General features: G+C 37.1%; 1 protein-coding gene across 5 annotated transcripts in view; it reads left to right on the top strand.

Annotated features, from left to right (window-relative positions):
- The window catches only part of PLCB4 (phospholipase C beta 4), a 255,778-nt gene extending 238,936 nt beyond the window's left edge, over positions 1–16,842 (top strand). For 3 of the 5 annotated variants that reach the window (XM_067469124.1, XM_067469126.1, XM_060785743.2), the window contains 9 exons: positions 1,406–1,471; positions 3,105–3,220; positions 6,360–6,435; positions 8,172–8,347; positions 10,084–10,185; positions 11,570–11,627; positions 12,638–12,724; positions 14,418–14,454; positions 16,545–16,842. In XM_067469124.1, the coding sequence (XP_067325225.1) occupies positions 1,406–1,471; positions 3,105–3,220; positions 6,360–6,435; positions 8,172–8,347; positions 10,084–10,185; positions 11,570–11,627; positions 12,638–12,724; positions 14,418–14,454; positions 16,545–16,621 (795 nt within the window). In that variant the 3' untranslated portion in view covers positions 16,622–16,842. The remainder of the gene's footprint in view (positions 1–1,405; positions 1,472–3,104; positions 3,221–6,359; positions 6,436–8,171; positions 8,348–10,083; positions 10,186–11,569; positions 11,628–12,637; positions 12,725–14,417; positions 14,455–16,544) is intronic. The other 2 variants (XM_067469130.1, XM_067469129.1) reach the window with 1 other exon arrangement.
- The last annotated feature ends 872 nt before the right edge of the window (positions 16,843–17,714 follow it).

Genomic DNA, 17,714 nt, shown 5'->3' with positions numbered 1-17,714 from the left:
TGTCACCTTTCTTTCCCATTGACATCACAAAGAGCCACCATCTAACAATAGCCAATCTTTCATCTAGCAGCAACCAATCCAATGACATCACAAAAGGCCATTTACCTTAGAAACAGCCTTTATTGTACAAATAGACAAACATACATACTTTGACTTTAATAGATGTAAACCTTGAACATCCCACCCACCCCCCCAAAAAAGGAAACATGTTTTGAGTTGTAGGTTTTTCGGGCTATATGGCCATGTTCTCGAAGCATTATCTCCTGATGTTTCACCTGCATCTATGGCAAGCATCCTTCAAAGGTTGTGAGGTCTGTTGGAAACTAGAAAAGTTGGGTTTATATATCAGTGGAATATCCAGGGTGGTAGAAAAAACTCTTGTCTGTTGGAGACCACACCTGGAATACTATGTCCAATTCTGGGCACCGCAGTTAAAGGGAGATGTTGACAAGCTGGAATGTGTCCAGAGGAGAGTGACTCAAATTATCAAGGGTCTGGAGAACAAGCCTTATGAGGAGCGACTTAAAGAGCTGGGCATGTTTAGCCTGCAGAAGAGAAGGCTGAGAGGAGACATGATGAGGGCCATGTATAAAGATTTGAAGGGAAATCATAGGGAGGAGAGAACAGACTTGTTTTCTGCTGCCCTGGAGACTAGGATGCAAAATAATGGCTTCAAATTACATGAAAGAAAGAGATTCCACCTCAACATGAGGAAGAACTTCATAACTGTGAGAGCTGTTCAGCAGTGGAACTCTCTTCTCCGGAGTGTGGTGGAGGCTCCTTCTTTGGAGGCTTTTAATCAGAGCCTGGGTGGCCATCTGTCAGGAGTACTTTGTGCTTTTCCTGCGTCAGGAAGTTGGACAAAATGACCCATGAGGTCTCTTCCAGTTCTATGGTTCTATGAAACCATCGGTTTTTTAATCTTATCTGCATGTGAGATTGCTTGTGGACACTGAGAGATCTTTGTGGGAAAAGACAGCTAAAAGATTGCAGGGGGGAAAGATATTTCAACTGTGTCAATGCTCCTGGTCCTCTTTTTAAAAGGGGGATCTAGAATGCTCATGATTCTAAGGCACATCCCTATTTTTAAGCCTGAAATTTGGATCTTAAGACTGTATCAGTGTAACTATGTTGGCGTAGCATGGAAAGCTCGTGGGTCACATCAGATGACATGGTAAGCCAGATTTGGCCTACAGGCTTTGCGATTGACTCACGTGTTATTTCCATACCACAGCTTGGTTTGTTAAGCTTCCTTCCTAATTTAAAATGTTTTATTACGATTGCAATGTTACTTTATTTCAAAGTGGAAGTATGCAAATGCCATTGTTGCAGGTACTGTCTTGTAATTTCAGACATCTTAAAGAGACATTGATTGGTTTATTTTTGTTGTTTTAATGGGGAGCAGGCATATATAAAGCATTTGAAAAAACAGCAAAAAGAGTTGAATGCTTTGAAGAAGAGACATGTAAAGGTAGGTTAATTTTAACGTGTTTCGCCTATGAAGTGTTTGCATTAGTTTTTGTTTACAGAAACGGGGTTACAGAGCAGAAAAAGAAAACAAAAGTTCAGATCAAGTGCAATTTACATATTCAAATAGGGGATAGTAGTAGTTCCTAACTTACTGCCGAATAAAGGTTTGTTACATTTGTATAGGTAAGATAAATTGAACACTAGTTGTCACTCCTGATTGCAACTGAATTTTTTGAATCAATGCATAATTTTTATATTTCTGGTGTATTGTCTGTATGCCTATTTGAAGTAGATAATGCATTTTATCCAATTCTCTGCTTGATGTACCACTGTCTTGACCTCCATCTTGAAAGAAATGCAGAGTATAAAATTTCATGTTCTAGATTTATTAGGGTGTTCTTCATCCCTATCCTCATTGAAATCTAAATTTTAATGTTTGTAAACAAATGCCATGTTCTGAGAGGCCAATACCATTATCTTCTATAGGGCTTACTAGGAATGAAGTCTGAAGACGCTAAGGGATTTTACACACAATACATGTTATGTATCCCTTATCTGAAATACTTGACACCAGAAATATGTATTTCAGATTTTTCTAGAATACAGTCTGGAATTCTTGCATAAGCTAGAATACATTAAGATCATCCGGTGAGGCCCTGCTCTCAGTCCCGCCGGCATCACAGGCATGCCTGGCAGGGACAAGAGACAGGGCCTTCTCAGTGGTGGCCCCCTCGGCTGTGGAACGCCCTCCCTACAGATATCAGATCGGCCCCCTCCTTATTGGCATTCCGGAGGAAAATGAAGACCTGGTTGTTCGAACAGGCATTCGATTAGGCAGTGTAATTGATTACAAGGAACACGGAATAACGGATGATGAGATTGGATTCTGATTCTATTGATGAGACGTGAATGATTTGTTATATTGATGTTTAATTGTTGTTATGCTATTGTTTTTAAATGCTTCAATTGTTTTGTAATGTGTGCATTGAAATTGCTGTTGTTACCGCTTTGAGTGGCCTAAGGGCTGAGAAAAGCGGTATATAAATGAAGTAAATAAATAAATGTAATGAAGTATTTTGGAGATGGTCTAAACATGAAATTAATTTGCTTTTCATAAACTCTTTACATACATAGCCTGAACATACTTTTATATACAATATTTTTCATAACTGTATGCATGAAACAAAGTACATGAACACCAGATCATCTGAAAGCAAAGGTGTTATTGTTGAGCCATCATGTGACCAGTTTTGAATTTTGGGGTATTTTTTATTTTTGAATTCCAAATAAGGGATGCACAACCAGTATTAGCATCTATGTTGCACAGTACTTTATCTAGTACAATGAAATAAAAGAGAGAGAAAACAAGAAGGCAAGAAAAGTGAAGGTGTGGCAAATAAAGGTAGAATGTACAATTGTTTCAGTTACACATAAGTTAAAGTGAAGCATGCAGACCTGGGGGCTAAGTGCCTGTGTTATAATAGACCCTTTGTGCAATTTCAAAGATAAGAAAAAGTAGTCAAAAGTGTGTGTGTGTGTTTTAATCTGATCTTCATGTGGTGTGACATACATTTATATGTTTCATAAAGCACACTGTAACCCAAGGTATTAATTTTGTTGTTGTGTTGTTGCAGGAACACAGTGTCATGCAAAAGTTGCACTGCACACAAGTTGACAAAATGGTAGCACAGTATGACAAAGAGAAGTTAGGGTATGAGAAAATCCTTGAAAAAGCCATCAAGAAAAAAGGGTATGGATTTGGATTTTTTAACAAATGTTTAGAATGTATCTGTTGCATTAATTCACTTTTTTAATCATGTTTCTCATTTCCCAACAAGAAGCTAATGTCATTGCACACCTTGTGTGTAAATGGATCCAAACCCTTTTCTTTCATTTGGAATTTAAGCAAACAATTCAGTGGTATCCATCCAGTTTACAATTCAGAAAAAATGCCATATTTGATTCTAAAACTTGCCACATTCTTACAGATCTAATGATTTGGAGGAGATTTAATTGATAGTCCAGTCTTTCCCAGCTCTGAGATCCAGATGCTACCGCAGTTCACTTTCCATCAGCCTTAACTGTCATGCCAGTGATGTCTTTGTCCAACAACATATAAGGGTCTAAGATAGACGTAGTTCCTACTTGGAAAGGCTACTTGGAAGCCCTCAAGTTGCCCCCTGATTATTTTTAAAGCTTGTTATTAATGGAATGATCTTCAACCTTCAGCATTATTTGGTAGACTATGCTGCTCTTATTGTAAAGCAGCACAAAGTTGTGTGATATTTTAGAGATGTGATATCTTTTGCCTTGCCTCTACTCTCCATTGCTTACACTTATTTTTTATCAAGTTTGATCAACCTGCATCTTTTCATACTTGGCATAGTGGTGGTGTCATTTTGACTTTACATAGATGCATGTGGTCCTGGTATTAACTAACATCTATGCTAGTTTGTAACTATTGAAGAGTTAGAACATTATGCTTGTGGATCTGACTTGGCATTGTCAGGTTTTCCCAGATCATTTCCAATTAGTGCACTTGCTAATGATATTTGGAGGAGAGAAGAGTCATCTTTCTCTTCTTGAAGACTAAAACTATGGACGTGTTCTTTTGACATTGGATGGTATTCTGAAGTATGACAGAAGCTTGGCATATAAATTACTTTTTTGTCATAGCAAATGTGGTTATTCCCACCAAGAAAGCTGGTGGAATAATTTGGGATGCCAGAGTGGGCTTCTATACCTTTAATAGATATATGGAAGAAACTACATGTGTGGGCTCTACAATACTTGCATGGAATTGAAATTATTTTAAGGCTTTGTACGATTTTTATATTTTTCATATCATATGCTATTGTTTTTAACATAATTTCTTGATTGTTTTTACTTGTTATAATTGTTGAGGCATCGAATTGTTGCCAATTTGTGAACTGCTCTGAGTCGCCTCTGGGCTGAGAGGGGCAGTATATAAATATAGTAAATAAAAAAATCCACAAATTCCGTTGCCAAAAAATAGTAAGGTTCTCCATCTTCTGAATAATAGAAGGCAGATAATTCTTTTTCCATTGAAAATTCATTTCTTTACTCAAAAGAGAGTGTAGAGAACCCATTTCTCTTGATCATTCGCTCCCAAAAAATGCATAAATAATATAAAGTATGTGAAGATCTGCAAACTGCAAACCATAGGACTCCTGTCCTAATTGAAGGTGTGTGCAGGGCCAGTAGGAACACTTTTCAAAATACTGTTCTTTAGTCTGCTTCATATTTCCTTGGCATATGAGTACCATGAAACTATAAGAAACTTGCTGAATCACACCAAACATCTGCATAGCCCAGAATCCTGTTTTCAGCAGCGGTCATCGAAATGCTTCTGGGAGTCTCACAAACCAAGTACAAAGGCAACAATTACTTACCTCCGGCTGCACCAGCATGCTCCATTGAGGCTTTGTACTGAAAGCTATGGGTGGGAACTCTCCTCTTCTATAAATATACATCCCTTTAAAAAAACAACAACAACCAAACCAGTGCTAATCACACCATCATTGGGAACAAATCCTATAAGTTAATTAAGCTGTATAAAGAATTACAGAGTACATGGCTATATATAAGCTCCACCATTTCCAGTGGAGGGGGGGGGGGATATAATTATATTCTTCCATGCTGACAGATGGGCTGCTTGCCTAATGCACTTGAATAGGGACTTCAGCTGAACACTATAAATGCCATTCCATGTCTTGGAGTCTCTAGTGAGTTAGTGCATTCATGTGGCCATTCACAGATGCTTACAGAATCAGGTTCACGGATTAATAAGCAGCATGTTTCTTCAGTCAAAAAAAAAAGGAAGAAAAATAAAAATGCTCTTCTCTATGGAATATTAGGACCTCACCACATAAGGACTGAGCTAGACAAGGAAATTAGATAACCTTTTTTGCTCATAGGACCTCATGTGTGAATGTGTAAACAATGAGGTGGAAGTCCTGCCCTGGACATATATAGATACATGGCCCAAAGAAGTCAAAACCTCCATCATGATTTCCCCATCTTTTTAAGCACTTTTCTCCCAGCTCACTTAGAGAATTGTAATGAGATGGAGATAATGGAGAAGTACCTGATGTGAAAGGAAACAAGGCAAAGGAAGGTTCAACTCAATTCAGTCTTCCATCCCTTTTGACTTAGATATTAGAAATCTCTCATGGCCTTATAGGTTGTCTGAACTTGTAGCAGACAGCAAAGATAATTGATGCCATCATGTTTGCTTTGGCCCTAAGCCTTTGTTACAAGATGTTTTATACATATAGATTCCCTTCTCATTTCTCTAGTTTCCTTAGTCTCTATTCCACTTTCGTTGTCCTTCCTCAGCATTAAAATGCAATGCATATATTACTTTCAGAAGAAGTAACACTCTGAGTTGTATCCATGGGATCATCCTAACTGTAATTTCATCAAATAGAGATTTTTCAAAATCGCACATTGTGAGTATAGAAGAAGCCTATCATATTCTGTCTCCAATGAGGCAAGAATACAATTCAGTTAACCATTTTTATCTTGAATGTGAATAATGCCTACATTTGATTTTTGATAACCAACTGTTGAATTAAGGAAATCCATACAAGTCTTGGATCACCAGGTTACTTTTGATTCAGTTGATCTACTCTAGTTATATGAAACAGAGAAATATCTAAATTCATATATTGGGTGTCCTTGGATTTTCTCTACACAAGTGAATCATTATTATTCTGAATTATGCAGCACATAGGTGAACCAAGAGTATGTAAATATGCAAAAGGGGATCTGTTGCTCAAATATGTTCTGGCATTTGAATATCTAACTGTTTTCATTGGGAATTTACTGCGGGGCAGAAGTCTGAAATTTCTTCATTTGTCTTTTAGAGGGAATAATTGCCTCGAGGTGAAAAAAGAAATAGAAAATAAAATACAGATGCTAACATCTGATCACAAATCTAAGGTAAGAATTTGCTATTTTAACATCTTCCTTTTGTGTTCATTAGTGATTCTAAAAGTGAGAAATATAGGTTGCTTACTCCACAGGAAAGTAGCACCAAATGATATAGATTTATAGATTTATTGAGATACTGGAGAGCTTAACTAAAATTCCAAAGTTTGTGATTAAGAAGTGTCCATCTATTATGTGTTCTTCTGTTACCTGAACTGCCTTCCAGATTTTCTACTGGCATACATTGATGAAAAGGGTGAATTCCTTCTTCCCTTAACGTTATCATCTAGGAGCAAAAGGAATTTCATGCAATTCAGTTAATGAACTGGATGTATGCTCCCAAGCTTAAGAAGAATCTTTGACCTGGAGATTTGTGGGTGCCTGTACTATGTTGTTTCTTTATATTGCATTGGTTCTTAACTTCCCATGACTGCAAATCTTCCCATGACTGCAAATCTATTTTTTCAAACAGAAAAAATGGAAATTATATTTATAAGGTTGACTATCCCAAAATGCTTGGGAAAAGAAGTGTTTTGGATTTTGAATTATTTTGGATTTTGGAATGCACATATTATTTAGATATACATAGAAAATGAGATATCTGTGTAAACATGAAATTCATTTCTTTCAAATAAATCTTAGGCATATAGCCTGAAAATAATTTTATACACAATATTTTCAATAATCTTGCATGGGAATTTACATTATGAACTGCAGGGAAAACAGAGAAGTATCAAAATAATCTCTCCTCCCTACATCTGCTTGCAGAAGCATTTATTTGATCAGAATCCCTAACATGCTCCTTTTCTTTGGATGCTTAAACTATATTGCTGTTAAGGACTTGAGTGAATTTTAAGACACTGTCCTGTTAGAAAAACAGGCACTGAATGATATTTTTATATAGGGACTGCACAATTCTTTTGTGCAGGGGGCAGTGCATGCTCATCTTTGACTTAATCTACAAATTTTGGATATTCACTGTTTTAATTTTGTTGTTTCCCTGAATATTGGTTATAAAAATACCCACAGAGCTTTGGTTTCTCACAGGTTCATGATAGAACAAACAAACAAACTACAGAGGCTCTGATGGTGCTGCCTGCACCTCTGCCATCACCAAATTCATACGGGTCTCTCACTGAACCTGTTGAGAATATTAAAACTGGCCATTATTAAAGGCATACATTGTCATCAATGATTGCAGGAAGTGCTTCCACTTGTGCAAAAGTGAGACACTTTAATTTCACCATGACTTTGAGTTACTGTACACCATAGAGTTTTGGAGGATCCATTAACTCATGGAAGCACCTGGGGATTGTAACTGAGGGCAAATTGAGTGTCGTTCATTTCATGAGCCCAAGTGTTGTCTACCAATGAATAAACATCATTGGGTAGCATCCATAATTTTTAATACACTCAATGTTGAAGGAAAAATTATAAAATATATAAAAATTTAACTCATATGAATTATTTTCCTATCTAACTAATCCTATGACTGCAATTTTGTATGCAGTTCTCTAGTGTAATTTGGGAAAATGACTTTAATAAGTTTTAACCAAATATTGTAAAAGGCTTAAAGGGAAGTATCCAGAAGCATCTATTTCACTTTTTTTCTTGTGTTCCTTGATAAGTCCTCAGCAGTGCCTGGTTATGAGCTATGGAGCTGTTCCCAGAGCTGCCTACAAATTATGTCTCTGGCAACATTGAAAAGTAAGCATGGAAAATACTGACGTAATTCTCCTTTCCACAAGGTAAAAGAAATTGTGGCACAGCACACAAAAGAGTGGTCAGAGATGATCAATACACATAGTGCCGAAGAGCAAGAAATGCGTGATTTGCATCTGAGCCAGCAATGCGAGTTACTAAAGAAGCTGCTAGTTAATGCGCATGAACAGCAAACCCAGCAACTAAAGCTTTCCCATGACAGGTGAGTGTTTCAAGCCTCCCATGCAGGAAGGGTAGATCTCTGAAGCTGTAAATTGATTCAGCTCATATTTATAGCAGAGAACTGGTATGTTCAGTGAAATAGACATGTATTTTAAAAATATTTACAGATTGCAAGTAGCTGGCTTTCAATGTCAGTTGGGTTGGTAGATTCCGTCTTTATCAACCCAATCTTAAAAGTGTTTTTTAATTCTCACTCAAGCTTTACCATAGGTAACTACAACTTCAGTGATTAGTGAAGGGGAAAATACGTACTTTATTTTATTGGGTATGTTTGGTTATTTTATTGCTGTTGAAATTCAGTCTTCATACATAGTTTCTGTAGGGTTTTTTAAAAAAATCAACTCTATCTACACAAGTCTTAGCCCCTCGGTCTTTAATCAAATTTGTTTAGTTAATGTTTAAGGAGTTAATTGGCTTAGAGATCCCTTGTTCAACTGAAGCAAGTTGGGTTCCTCAGGCTTTAGGCTGAGGGATTGAGGATCCTTGTCAGGTTATCTGGATTCTTTCTGGGATTCCCTCATTGCCTTCTGGCCACATTGAAGCATATGGTCATTAAAATGTTGTTTTTCATAAGCACTGGTGCTTTTTCTCCTTTATTTTTTCTTTATCAGACTTTTTAATAGTTAACACATACAGAAACATTATTATCTTTAACAATATAACTTAGCTGATCCATATAGGTATACATATTTAGCTGTTGAGGAGTCATACATTTGATTCCAGACATTTGTTAATACAAAGGTATTCAAAAGTTCATCTCTTGGAGTATTGTTAAATCTTAACAGCATTCAGGATAGCTGTTCTTACAGGCATTTGTTACATTCACAATGGGACAAATCTCTCTTTCTACATAGGCTGATTGGTCCTTACCAGAATTATCTTTCTCTTACCAGCACAGTCTGTTTTTCCCAACATGTCTGGACAGTTTATTAGTTGTCAGGAACAGCAGGGCTAGAAGATAGCATGTCAGCCATCTCTTTGTATGCTGCAAACTCCCAAAGGTAATCTGAGCTTGGCTCTGATTTGGCTTCTTTAACTCTCTCAAGATATTGTCCAGTCAAAACAAATCAAAACAAAGGTGCTGACTATTCATCATTTATGATACCCAAACAAAACGCATGTATTTATATAGGACTATACATCTGGTGCAGTTGGCATCTGGCTGCTTGCCATCCTGATTGGATCAATCAATGCACTTGTGCAAAGGCTGTTGTCAGTGATGTCTGTTGACATCTCACAATGTTGTTAGAAGCACCAGCATTTGTTTCTTCACCTTATTTAAATTCTGGTAAGCATTTCACTGAGACATAGGTTCACAATAAAAATATATTTGTTATTATATATCTAACCTTCTGTCTTATAACTTACACCATATATGCTACAGCATCTATACTGTATCTGTTACACTAGGTTACAAGCTACACAGTTGGCAACTGAATACATTTGGCCTGTAACACAACATTTACATATAAATACAGCTAGTTATTTTTGTGACTATGATTCCAGCTGATTAGTACTATATAAATCTTGCACCAAATATACTAAGTCCTGCTTATAAATCTTGCTGGCCGGAAGACTGAAAAAAATGTTCTGACACACATTGGCTTCTGTCCCTGTCCACTGCTGTCCACACGTCATTTCCAAACTCCTCAGCGCTGACTCCTATGATTGAAATGTATCTTTCATAATGGGAAAAAATCTTGTAATTTTCTTTAGAGAAAGCAAAGAAATGCGTGCCAATCAAGCCAAAATTTCAATGGAAAACAGTAAAGCCATCAGCCAAGACAAATCCATCAAAAACAAAGCTGAAAGAGAGAGGTAAGTATTGCATTACAGTGCTCACTCTGTGTGGATAATTTTTGTGAGAGAGAAAAAAATCCATAGCTTTTTTATAACACCCTTCTGAAAATACATCATTTTGTGCTCATTTTTTTCAGATTTTATGTGTTGTTTGCCCCAATCCACCTACTGTATTTCTTCCATTGTAAGATGCCTTCAATTGTAAGATGCAGAACCACCAATAACAATAATACATGATACACCTGCAATTCTAAGATGCACCCCAGTTTAAGAGATGTCTATATAGAAAAATGTGCATCTTAGAATTGAAGAAATACAATGTTCTCCCACAAGTATATATATATAAGTTACAATTTTTCTCACTTTTCAAATATATACAATCTTCCTGTTCTACAGAATGTGCAAAAAATCCTGGAATGTTAAGTTAGTTAAATTCCAAGTGCATCAGAATAGTGTAGATCAGGGAAATCCCTTAAGTGGAGCTGTTTCCTTATACCCTTCTTAATGCTATATGATTGAGATGATGGGCTTTTTCTAGACTATGTTTGGATTACTGTCTGGAAATGTTAGTTTCTTATGTCGCTATCAGCAAATATATGACAAAGTGGCTCCATCATAAATCTGCGAAGACATTAACATTATTAGAACGATATCATTAAATGATAACAAGAAGAAATTCTGGAGAAACTTGGGGGAAATGGATTGATGGAGGAAACCTGATACAAGTAATGGGGACAAGAGCAGAGGTTGAATAACATGTGTGCTCTGTGGAACATGTCCTTTTTTTTAGTTTCCTGTGTTGGGAAATAGTCTGTTGCAGCATAACCAGTAAAGATTGTAGTCACTACTTAATACTAGGATGCAAAATGTTATTGTTTTTTAAGCTCAAAATTACATTTTTAGGTTTTACAAACACATTGTTTAAATGTAGGGTCTGGAGGATACAGTAGAGGTCAGAGGCAAAGAAATGTGTGCTGCATATGGCTCACATATACACTACACTATGTGTTAGCCCCTTGAAGACAATTTTATTTGGTCTGTGCTTTCATGGAGTTTAGCTGTTTAACGGGTACTTGGAATAGAGTTCCATTTGATAGCTAGATGTGCACATATTGTAATGCACAGGCTAACTTCTTTATAAACCAGAAACTCTGACTGGTTTTTCATGTGGATTTTCTTGTAAAGAAAACTCTCCAACTTCAAGCGTTCTTGTTATTGAGAAATTTTCCTTGTTTCTCAGTATTCAGAAAAATCCTTTTTCATCTATTGAGTCATTGTTTTTGAATTTTCTCTCCATCCTACGTCTGATATACATAATAGTCATTACATTCTAATCCACTTTTGTTGACATTCCATTTTAAAAGCACGAGTATATATTACAGTGTCAAAAATGTCTTTTTAGGCGTGTCAGGGAACTGAACAGCAGCAACACAAAGAAGTTTTTAGAAGAAAGAAAGCGGGTAAGTAGGATAGATATCACAAATGTCAGTGTGTTTCTTGAATAATCATCCAACAATCATGTTTATCCATTTCTTTTGGCTAAAGTATAGAATGAAAATCATGTTTAAGCATTTAATTTTTTAGCATACAGTATGTTTCATTTTTTCATATGTGTATTCATATAAATGCAGATACACATGCACACACCAGGCAGAGTTTGTGCATATAAAGGTATGCATGTAGATACACACAAATCATTCCCACTTTGAACCTTCCTGAGAACTTAGAAGTCATGACAATAGTGTCTTTTCAACACAACAGTTTCATAGTTTTGTCTCTACAGGAGACTGATATGGCTAGGCCCACATCTTGGTGCTCTTTCCTTCCTCATGCCAAAGAAAGAAGTTCTGTGTTATACAGTGCACTGCAAATGGTATGCAATGTAAGTCAAGAAAAGGATAATATATTTTGAAGATAAATTATTCAGAAGTGTAAATCCCTCATTTTGCTCTCTAGAAGATGAGGAGCAGCTTAAAGAGCTCGGCATGTTTAGCCTGAGGAAGAGAAGGCTGAGAGCAGACATGATAGCTATGTATAAGTATGTGAGAGGAAGTCATAGGGAGGAGGGAGCAAGCTTGTTTTCTGCTTCCCTGGAGACTAGGACGCGGAACAATGGCTTCAAACTACAAGAAAGGAGATTCCATCTGAACACTAGGAAGAACTTCCTGACTGTGAAAGCTGTTCAGCAGTGGAAATCTCTTTCCCAGAGTGTGGTGGTGGCTTCTTCTTTGGATGCTTTTAAACAGAAGCTGGATGGCTATCTGTCAGGGGTGCTTTGAATGCAATTTTCCTGCTTCTTAGCAGGGGGTTGGACTGGATGGCCCATGAGGTCTCTTCCAACTCTATGATTCTATGAAAAATCCCCCCAGAAGCAATCTTTTGGGAAATCTGTTTGTTTGGTTTTAAAAGCCAGGCAATCACTATGAGAATTTTATGGTTCATATTTGCATTTGTTTTATTTTACTTACAGTTGGCAATGAAGCAGTCAAAGGAAATGGATCAGCTAAAGAAAGTTCAACTTGAACATCTAGAAATTCTGGAGAAGCAAAATGAGCAGGTAATCATGTGGTAGGCTGCGAAAGAGATATGCGTGCCTGAAAGGAGCATTTTGTCCCAATTGATTATATCAAGGTGTGTGGCAAACTCTGGTACTACATTGTTGAATTTCAACTCACTTTAATAACAACCATCATGGACGGTGATCAGCAATTGTGGGATATATACAACAACATCTGAAGGGCTGCAGGTTCCACAGTCCTGGGTTAGATTAACTCAGTCTTTAAGATGTGACTGTCTACAAACAGTTGGGGATGACGTGGCCTTCCAGATGTTGCACCGCAGCTCTCAGCAGGCCTAGGCATAATAGTCAATGGTGAAAAGTGGTTAGAGTTTTAGTCCAGCAACATCTGGAGCACCACATATTCTTACTTCGGTTCTGAAATAAGCCAGAAAATATTGACAAACCCATTAATTTTTTAAGCAAAAGTTTCAGCATAACCACTAATTAAAACTAGAAGTGGTCTGTGCCATCATAGAAGGAGTGTATTCCCTCTTCTCTGTCAACAGCAGTCCTGTTTCTTTTAGCAGACTTTGGTCATGTGAGCATGAGACTGAGCCTAGAGGCTACATTACACTGCATGCTAAGGTCATATGCAAATGTATCTCAAGAGCACACTTTACCCCAGGCATTGGCAAACTTCCAGGTGTTTTGGACTTTAACTCCCACAATTCCTAACAGTCTACCAGCTATTAGGAATTGTGGGAGTTGAAGTCCAAAACTCCTTTTAAACAGAGGCTGGATGGCCATCTGTCAGGGGTGATTTGAATGCAATATTCCTGCTTCTTGGCAGGGGGTTGGACTGGATGGCCCATGAGGTCTGTTCCAACTCTATGATTCTATGATCCTGGAGGGCCAAAGTTTTCCCATGCCTGCTTTGCCCTAAGAGTTCAAGATGTGCAATTTTCATTTACCTAGAATCTTAAGAAACAATTGTGTTCTATTTAGAGGAGAAATGCTTTGCAAAATGCCAGTCCAAATTTAGAAAGCTGGAAGTCCCCATCTCCAAAAGGAGCTTCCACAACACTTCCAGGGATAAGTGATTGCATTGTGACATAGTTTCAGTGAACTATTAGTTGATTGAGTTCTTACATAATGGAGAACTTTAAGTCTTACCTTTGGTGTGTACTAGAGTAAGGAGCATATAGGCCTCACCTTGGCTAGTCCACGTACCATAAAATCATATTTTCTATTATCTTGCCTTACGAGGGGTGATATTTCATGGGTCTGTATGATTTTTGTGCAATTTAATGAGCATTTATTTGAAAAAAAATATTTGAATAAAAAGCTATTTCATATACTGTACTGAGATCTGTGGCTAGCTTGTCCATTTAAAAGTTTATTTTTGCTCTTTTAATTTGACTTCAGTGAGTTCTCATTAAATATTAAACTGTGTCTGCATTCATAAGTTTCTAACAATGTGGTCCATCTGAGAGTAAGACCAACTAAAGTCAATCTTTGCACTGGAGCAGATACATATAGTATTGTTGTGTAGAAACATTACAGTAAATTTCATTAGCAGAAAAAAATGGAGAGATGCCAAAAAAAAAAAAATCCCACAATAATGTTTAAGTGTTATCAACATGCATAGATTTATTTTTCTTGCTTATGTTTGTCACTCTCACGTCTCTTTTCATTCATTTTTACTTTCTTGTATTACTCAAGTTTGACATTATTATTTTTGTGCAAACAGCTTTTGAAATCCTGTCATGCAGTCTCTCAAATTCAAGGTAGGATTGATCTACACTGAGCAAGCTTTTTTGTTCAGTGTGTTTCCCTTCTGAAATAAATAATGTATGAGATAAAAGTTGTAGCTATAAGATGGATGATCTCCCTTTTCCTTGACTTAGAATTAGCTCACTATTCATGAGCTTTCTTTTAATGTTCTTCCATTTTGGCTCCTAATGTAAGAATTTGCTGATTGATGTGCTGTGCACATTGAGGTTTTCCTTTAAAAATCTGGTGTAATTTTGGTAGCATGGGTGTTTGACATTGCAGTCAACACAGACTGAACATGGATAGGTTCAGTTTCTAAATTTATTTATTCATGCATTATGATATTGTGTAAATCTTGTTCTCACTGGTTTTTAGCAATCAACAAGAATTTTTGCTGAAATCAGAGAGTCAACAGATAATAACTAGCTAGGCATAAAAAACTAATGGAATTTTGCTCTTGGTGTTTGAGTGCCAACCATGCCTGCATAGAACTTTATTTAACAATCTGAACCTGAGAAGAGTTTTGAAAGGAGACAGGATTCAGTTCATAATACAATATGATCCTTGCATCCAGGAGACCACCCAACAAAAAAAGTCATATCTGAGAATTTTCTAGGTCTACATTCTATGATATGCTTCCCCCAGAAGTTACCATAGAGTCAACTGATAAGACGTAGAAAATTCCTAGAGGTCATATCTTCCTTGGTCCTCCAGGGACACTCTATTGTAACCTCTACTAAAAATTGTGCATTTCAGTAGGGTTCATTCTTGATTTTGTGTGTCCACAGTAAATTCATAATTTCAATGTATATGGAGGTTGTACTGGACATGCAAAGATTACGACTTTTAGAAGTTTGTTTGCCTATTTAGGCAACACTAGTTTTGATATCATCTATCCCATGAGAAGTAAATAGCATTAAATAGCATTTATGCACCTCCAGTATGAAGTGACACTGAAAGACAAATGAATAGTTTGGAGAATATTGTTTCAGGCCCAGAATTAAACAGGAATAATAGATCTTCCATAACTAATTCAAGACATTAGTGAAGAAGGAGGTTGTATTTCTAGTCTCCATAGATGAAGAAAGCCAGATTGTCCACTATTTTTATTATTCTTATATTAATATAGCAGCATACTATACATACATGTTCCTGTATTTTGATGAAAACAATAAAGTGCAAATTGTCGTGTCTTCATTTGCAAAGATAATGCAAATGTTGATGTGCAGCATCCATAGAGGGGTATTATCATCAGAATGCAGGAAAGTGATCAAGACTTGCTTATCTTCCCCTGAAAATGACTCTCTCGTGACCATTTTTCACCCAGGTTTTTCAGTGGAAGGCAGTAGAGAAGTCAATTTGAGGGAGAGAACAAATACAAAGACATCCCTTAAAGTTTTCCACATCTACCACTTCTCCCCTGTAAATATGTCCCTCAAGCTCCTGTTCCTATTTAGATTTCAAATCATTCTGGTTGCTTAAGATAAATAGTAAATGTGAGTGGAGGTATTCTCCAAAAAATATATCTTCAAACAGTTTCAGAAGATATGCTACAACCACTTGCAGACCATTAAAGAGAAGGGATAGATAACTTGACCCCCCCCCCCCCTTTGACTAAAAGTAATTTGAAAAAAACACTATCCTTGCTCATCCATTCATTGCATTTCCATGTTTTGATTTTTTTTCCATCAACATCTTGACTTGAGATACTAGGGTTGGGAGCCAATCCAGTCATGTCCGGAGAGAAATAGAACATCTGTGATTGCTCTAAAAGTATATATTTCCGTTTGCTTTGCAGAAGAAATGAATCTAGTGTGCACTAAAATGAAGAGTTTACTCCTGATTTATTCTCTAGCTTTTTTGCATGCATGGCAGCTTCAATGAGCTGCATAGTGTTATTATACAAATAAGGATCTCTTCTTTCCCCCTGCATGCTGGAGAGATGTCTGCACCTTTATTCCATTTCTATAACACCTCTTTTCAGCCCAGAATCTCTTCTTTAAAATGGTCTCAAAATATACAATTTCTCCACTTCTCCCTCTCTCTTTCCGCTTTCCTCTGTCATCTTCAGTCTTGTTAATATTGTCATTGTCCTGGTTTGCAGGCAAAGGAGATGCAGCAGATGGTGAAGCTCGAAGCGGAGATGGACCGCAGGCCAGCAACAGTGGTATAAAGCTATAACAGGCACACTGACATCTGCAAATCAGCAAATCTTTTTTGTAATTCTAAAGCAAACTCACTGGAGAGTGGAAGGTTGTGTCTCTTTCACGTAGTGTCAAGCGTAGGTGCAAATCACTGATAAAGAGCTTGGGATATATTTTTTGGTAACATTTGATGTACTGTATGAAGAAGAAGAAGAAGAAGAAGAAGAAGAAGAAGAAGAAGAAGAGGAGGAGGAGGCGGAGGAGGAGGAGGAGGAGGAGGAGGAGGGAGGGAGGGGGAGGAGGGGGAGGAAGAAGGGAAGACATTGTTTTAAAATCGTGTTCTAATCAGAAAAAAATTGCTTCCCTTTCAATGAGGTAAAATTTGTCTTTATCCAAGTCGTAGGAGTAATGCCAGTCCAACACAGCATCATTCTTTATAGTCTTGTAATTTGCACTTGTTCATTTCTAACTTGTAATTGGTATTTTAAATTAATCTTTTTATTGGGGGGGGGGGGTCCTTTGATTTCCCAGAATCACTGAGCAGTCTATCACAGGAGCCTTTGATGAGGGACATGCATTTTTTCTCCCCCCCCCCTCCTCCCCAGTTGCTTGTAATACAATTGACACCACCACTTACTGGAACATCAACTTTTTTCTTTCGTTTGGGTTGTTTTGTTTTGTTTTTGTTTTTTGTTTTGTTTTGTTTGCCATGAGGACAATTGTCAGATTTCACTAAAATTCAACAAAGGGGTCCTGCAAGAAATGATCACAGTGTGAAATGTTTTCTGTCCAGAATTCCAGTCACCCCACTCTGTTCCTTTTCCTCTCTCCAAATTTAGTTTTCTGTCCCTCCCTAATAGTCATATCATAATTTCATTATCACCTGGAGTGATCAGTCTTCGTTGGACTGTTTTTGCTTGATAAATACCCATTTTGTTTAGTTGTGGATGTGATGAATCGCTTCTCCAAGCTATCTCCACAACTCTAACCCCTGGGTCACTCACCTCAAGATCCCTCTTTGGATTGGGTGTTTGAGCCTTAATTTGATCCCTGTGTTGTTCAGTGGATTCATTGCAGATTCTGCATCAAAGCTGAACAGGAACAGACAGAGTTATAAAGAAGAATAACTA

This window comes from Anolis sagrei, chromosome 1 (genome assembly GCF_037176765.1).
Source record: "Anolis sagrei isolate rAnoSag1 chromosome 1, rAnoSag1.mat, whole genome shotgun sequence".
Lineage (NCBI taxonomy): Eukaryota > Metazoa > Chordata > Lepidosauria > Squamata > Dactyloidae > Anolis > Anolis sagrei.
This window is presented reverse-complemented; position numbering and strand designations above follow the sequence as displayed.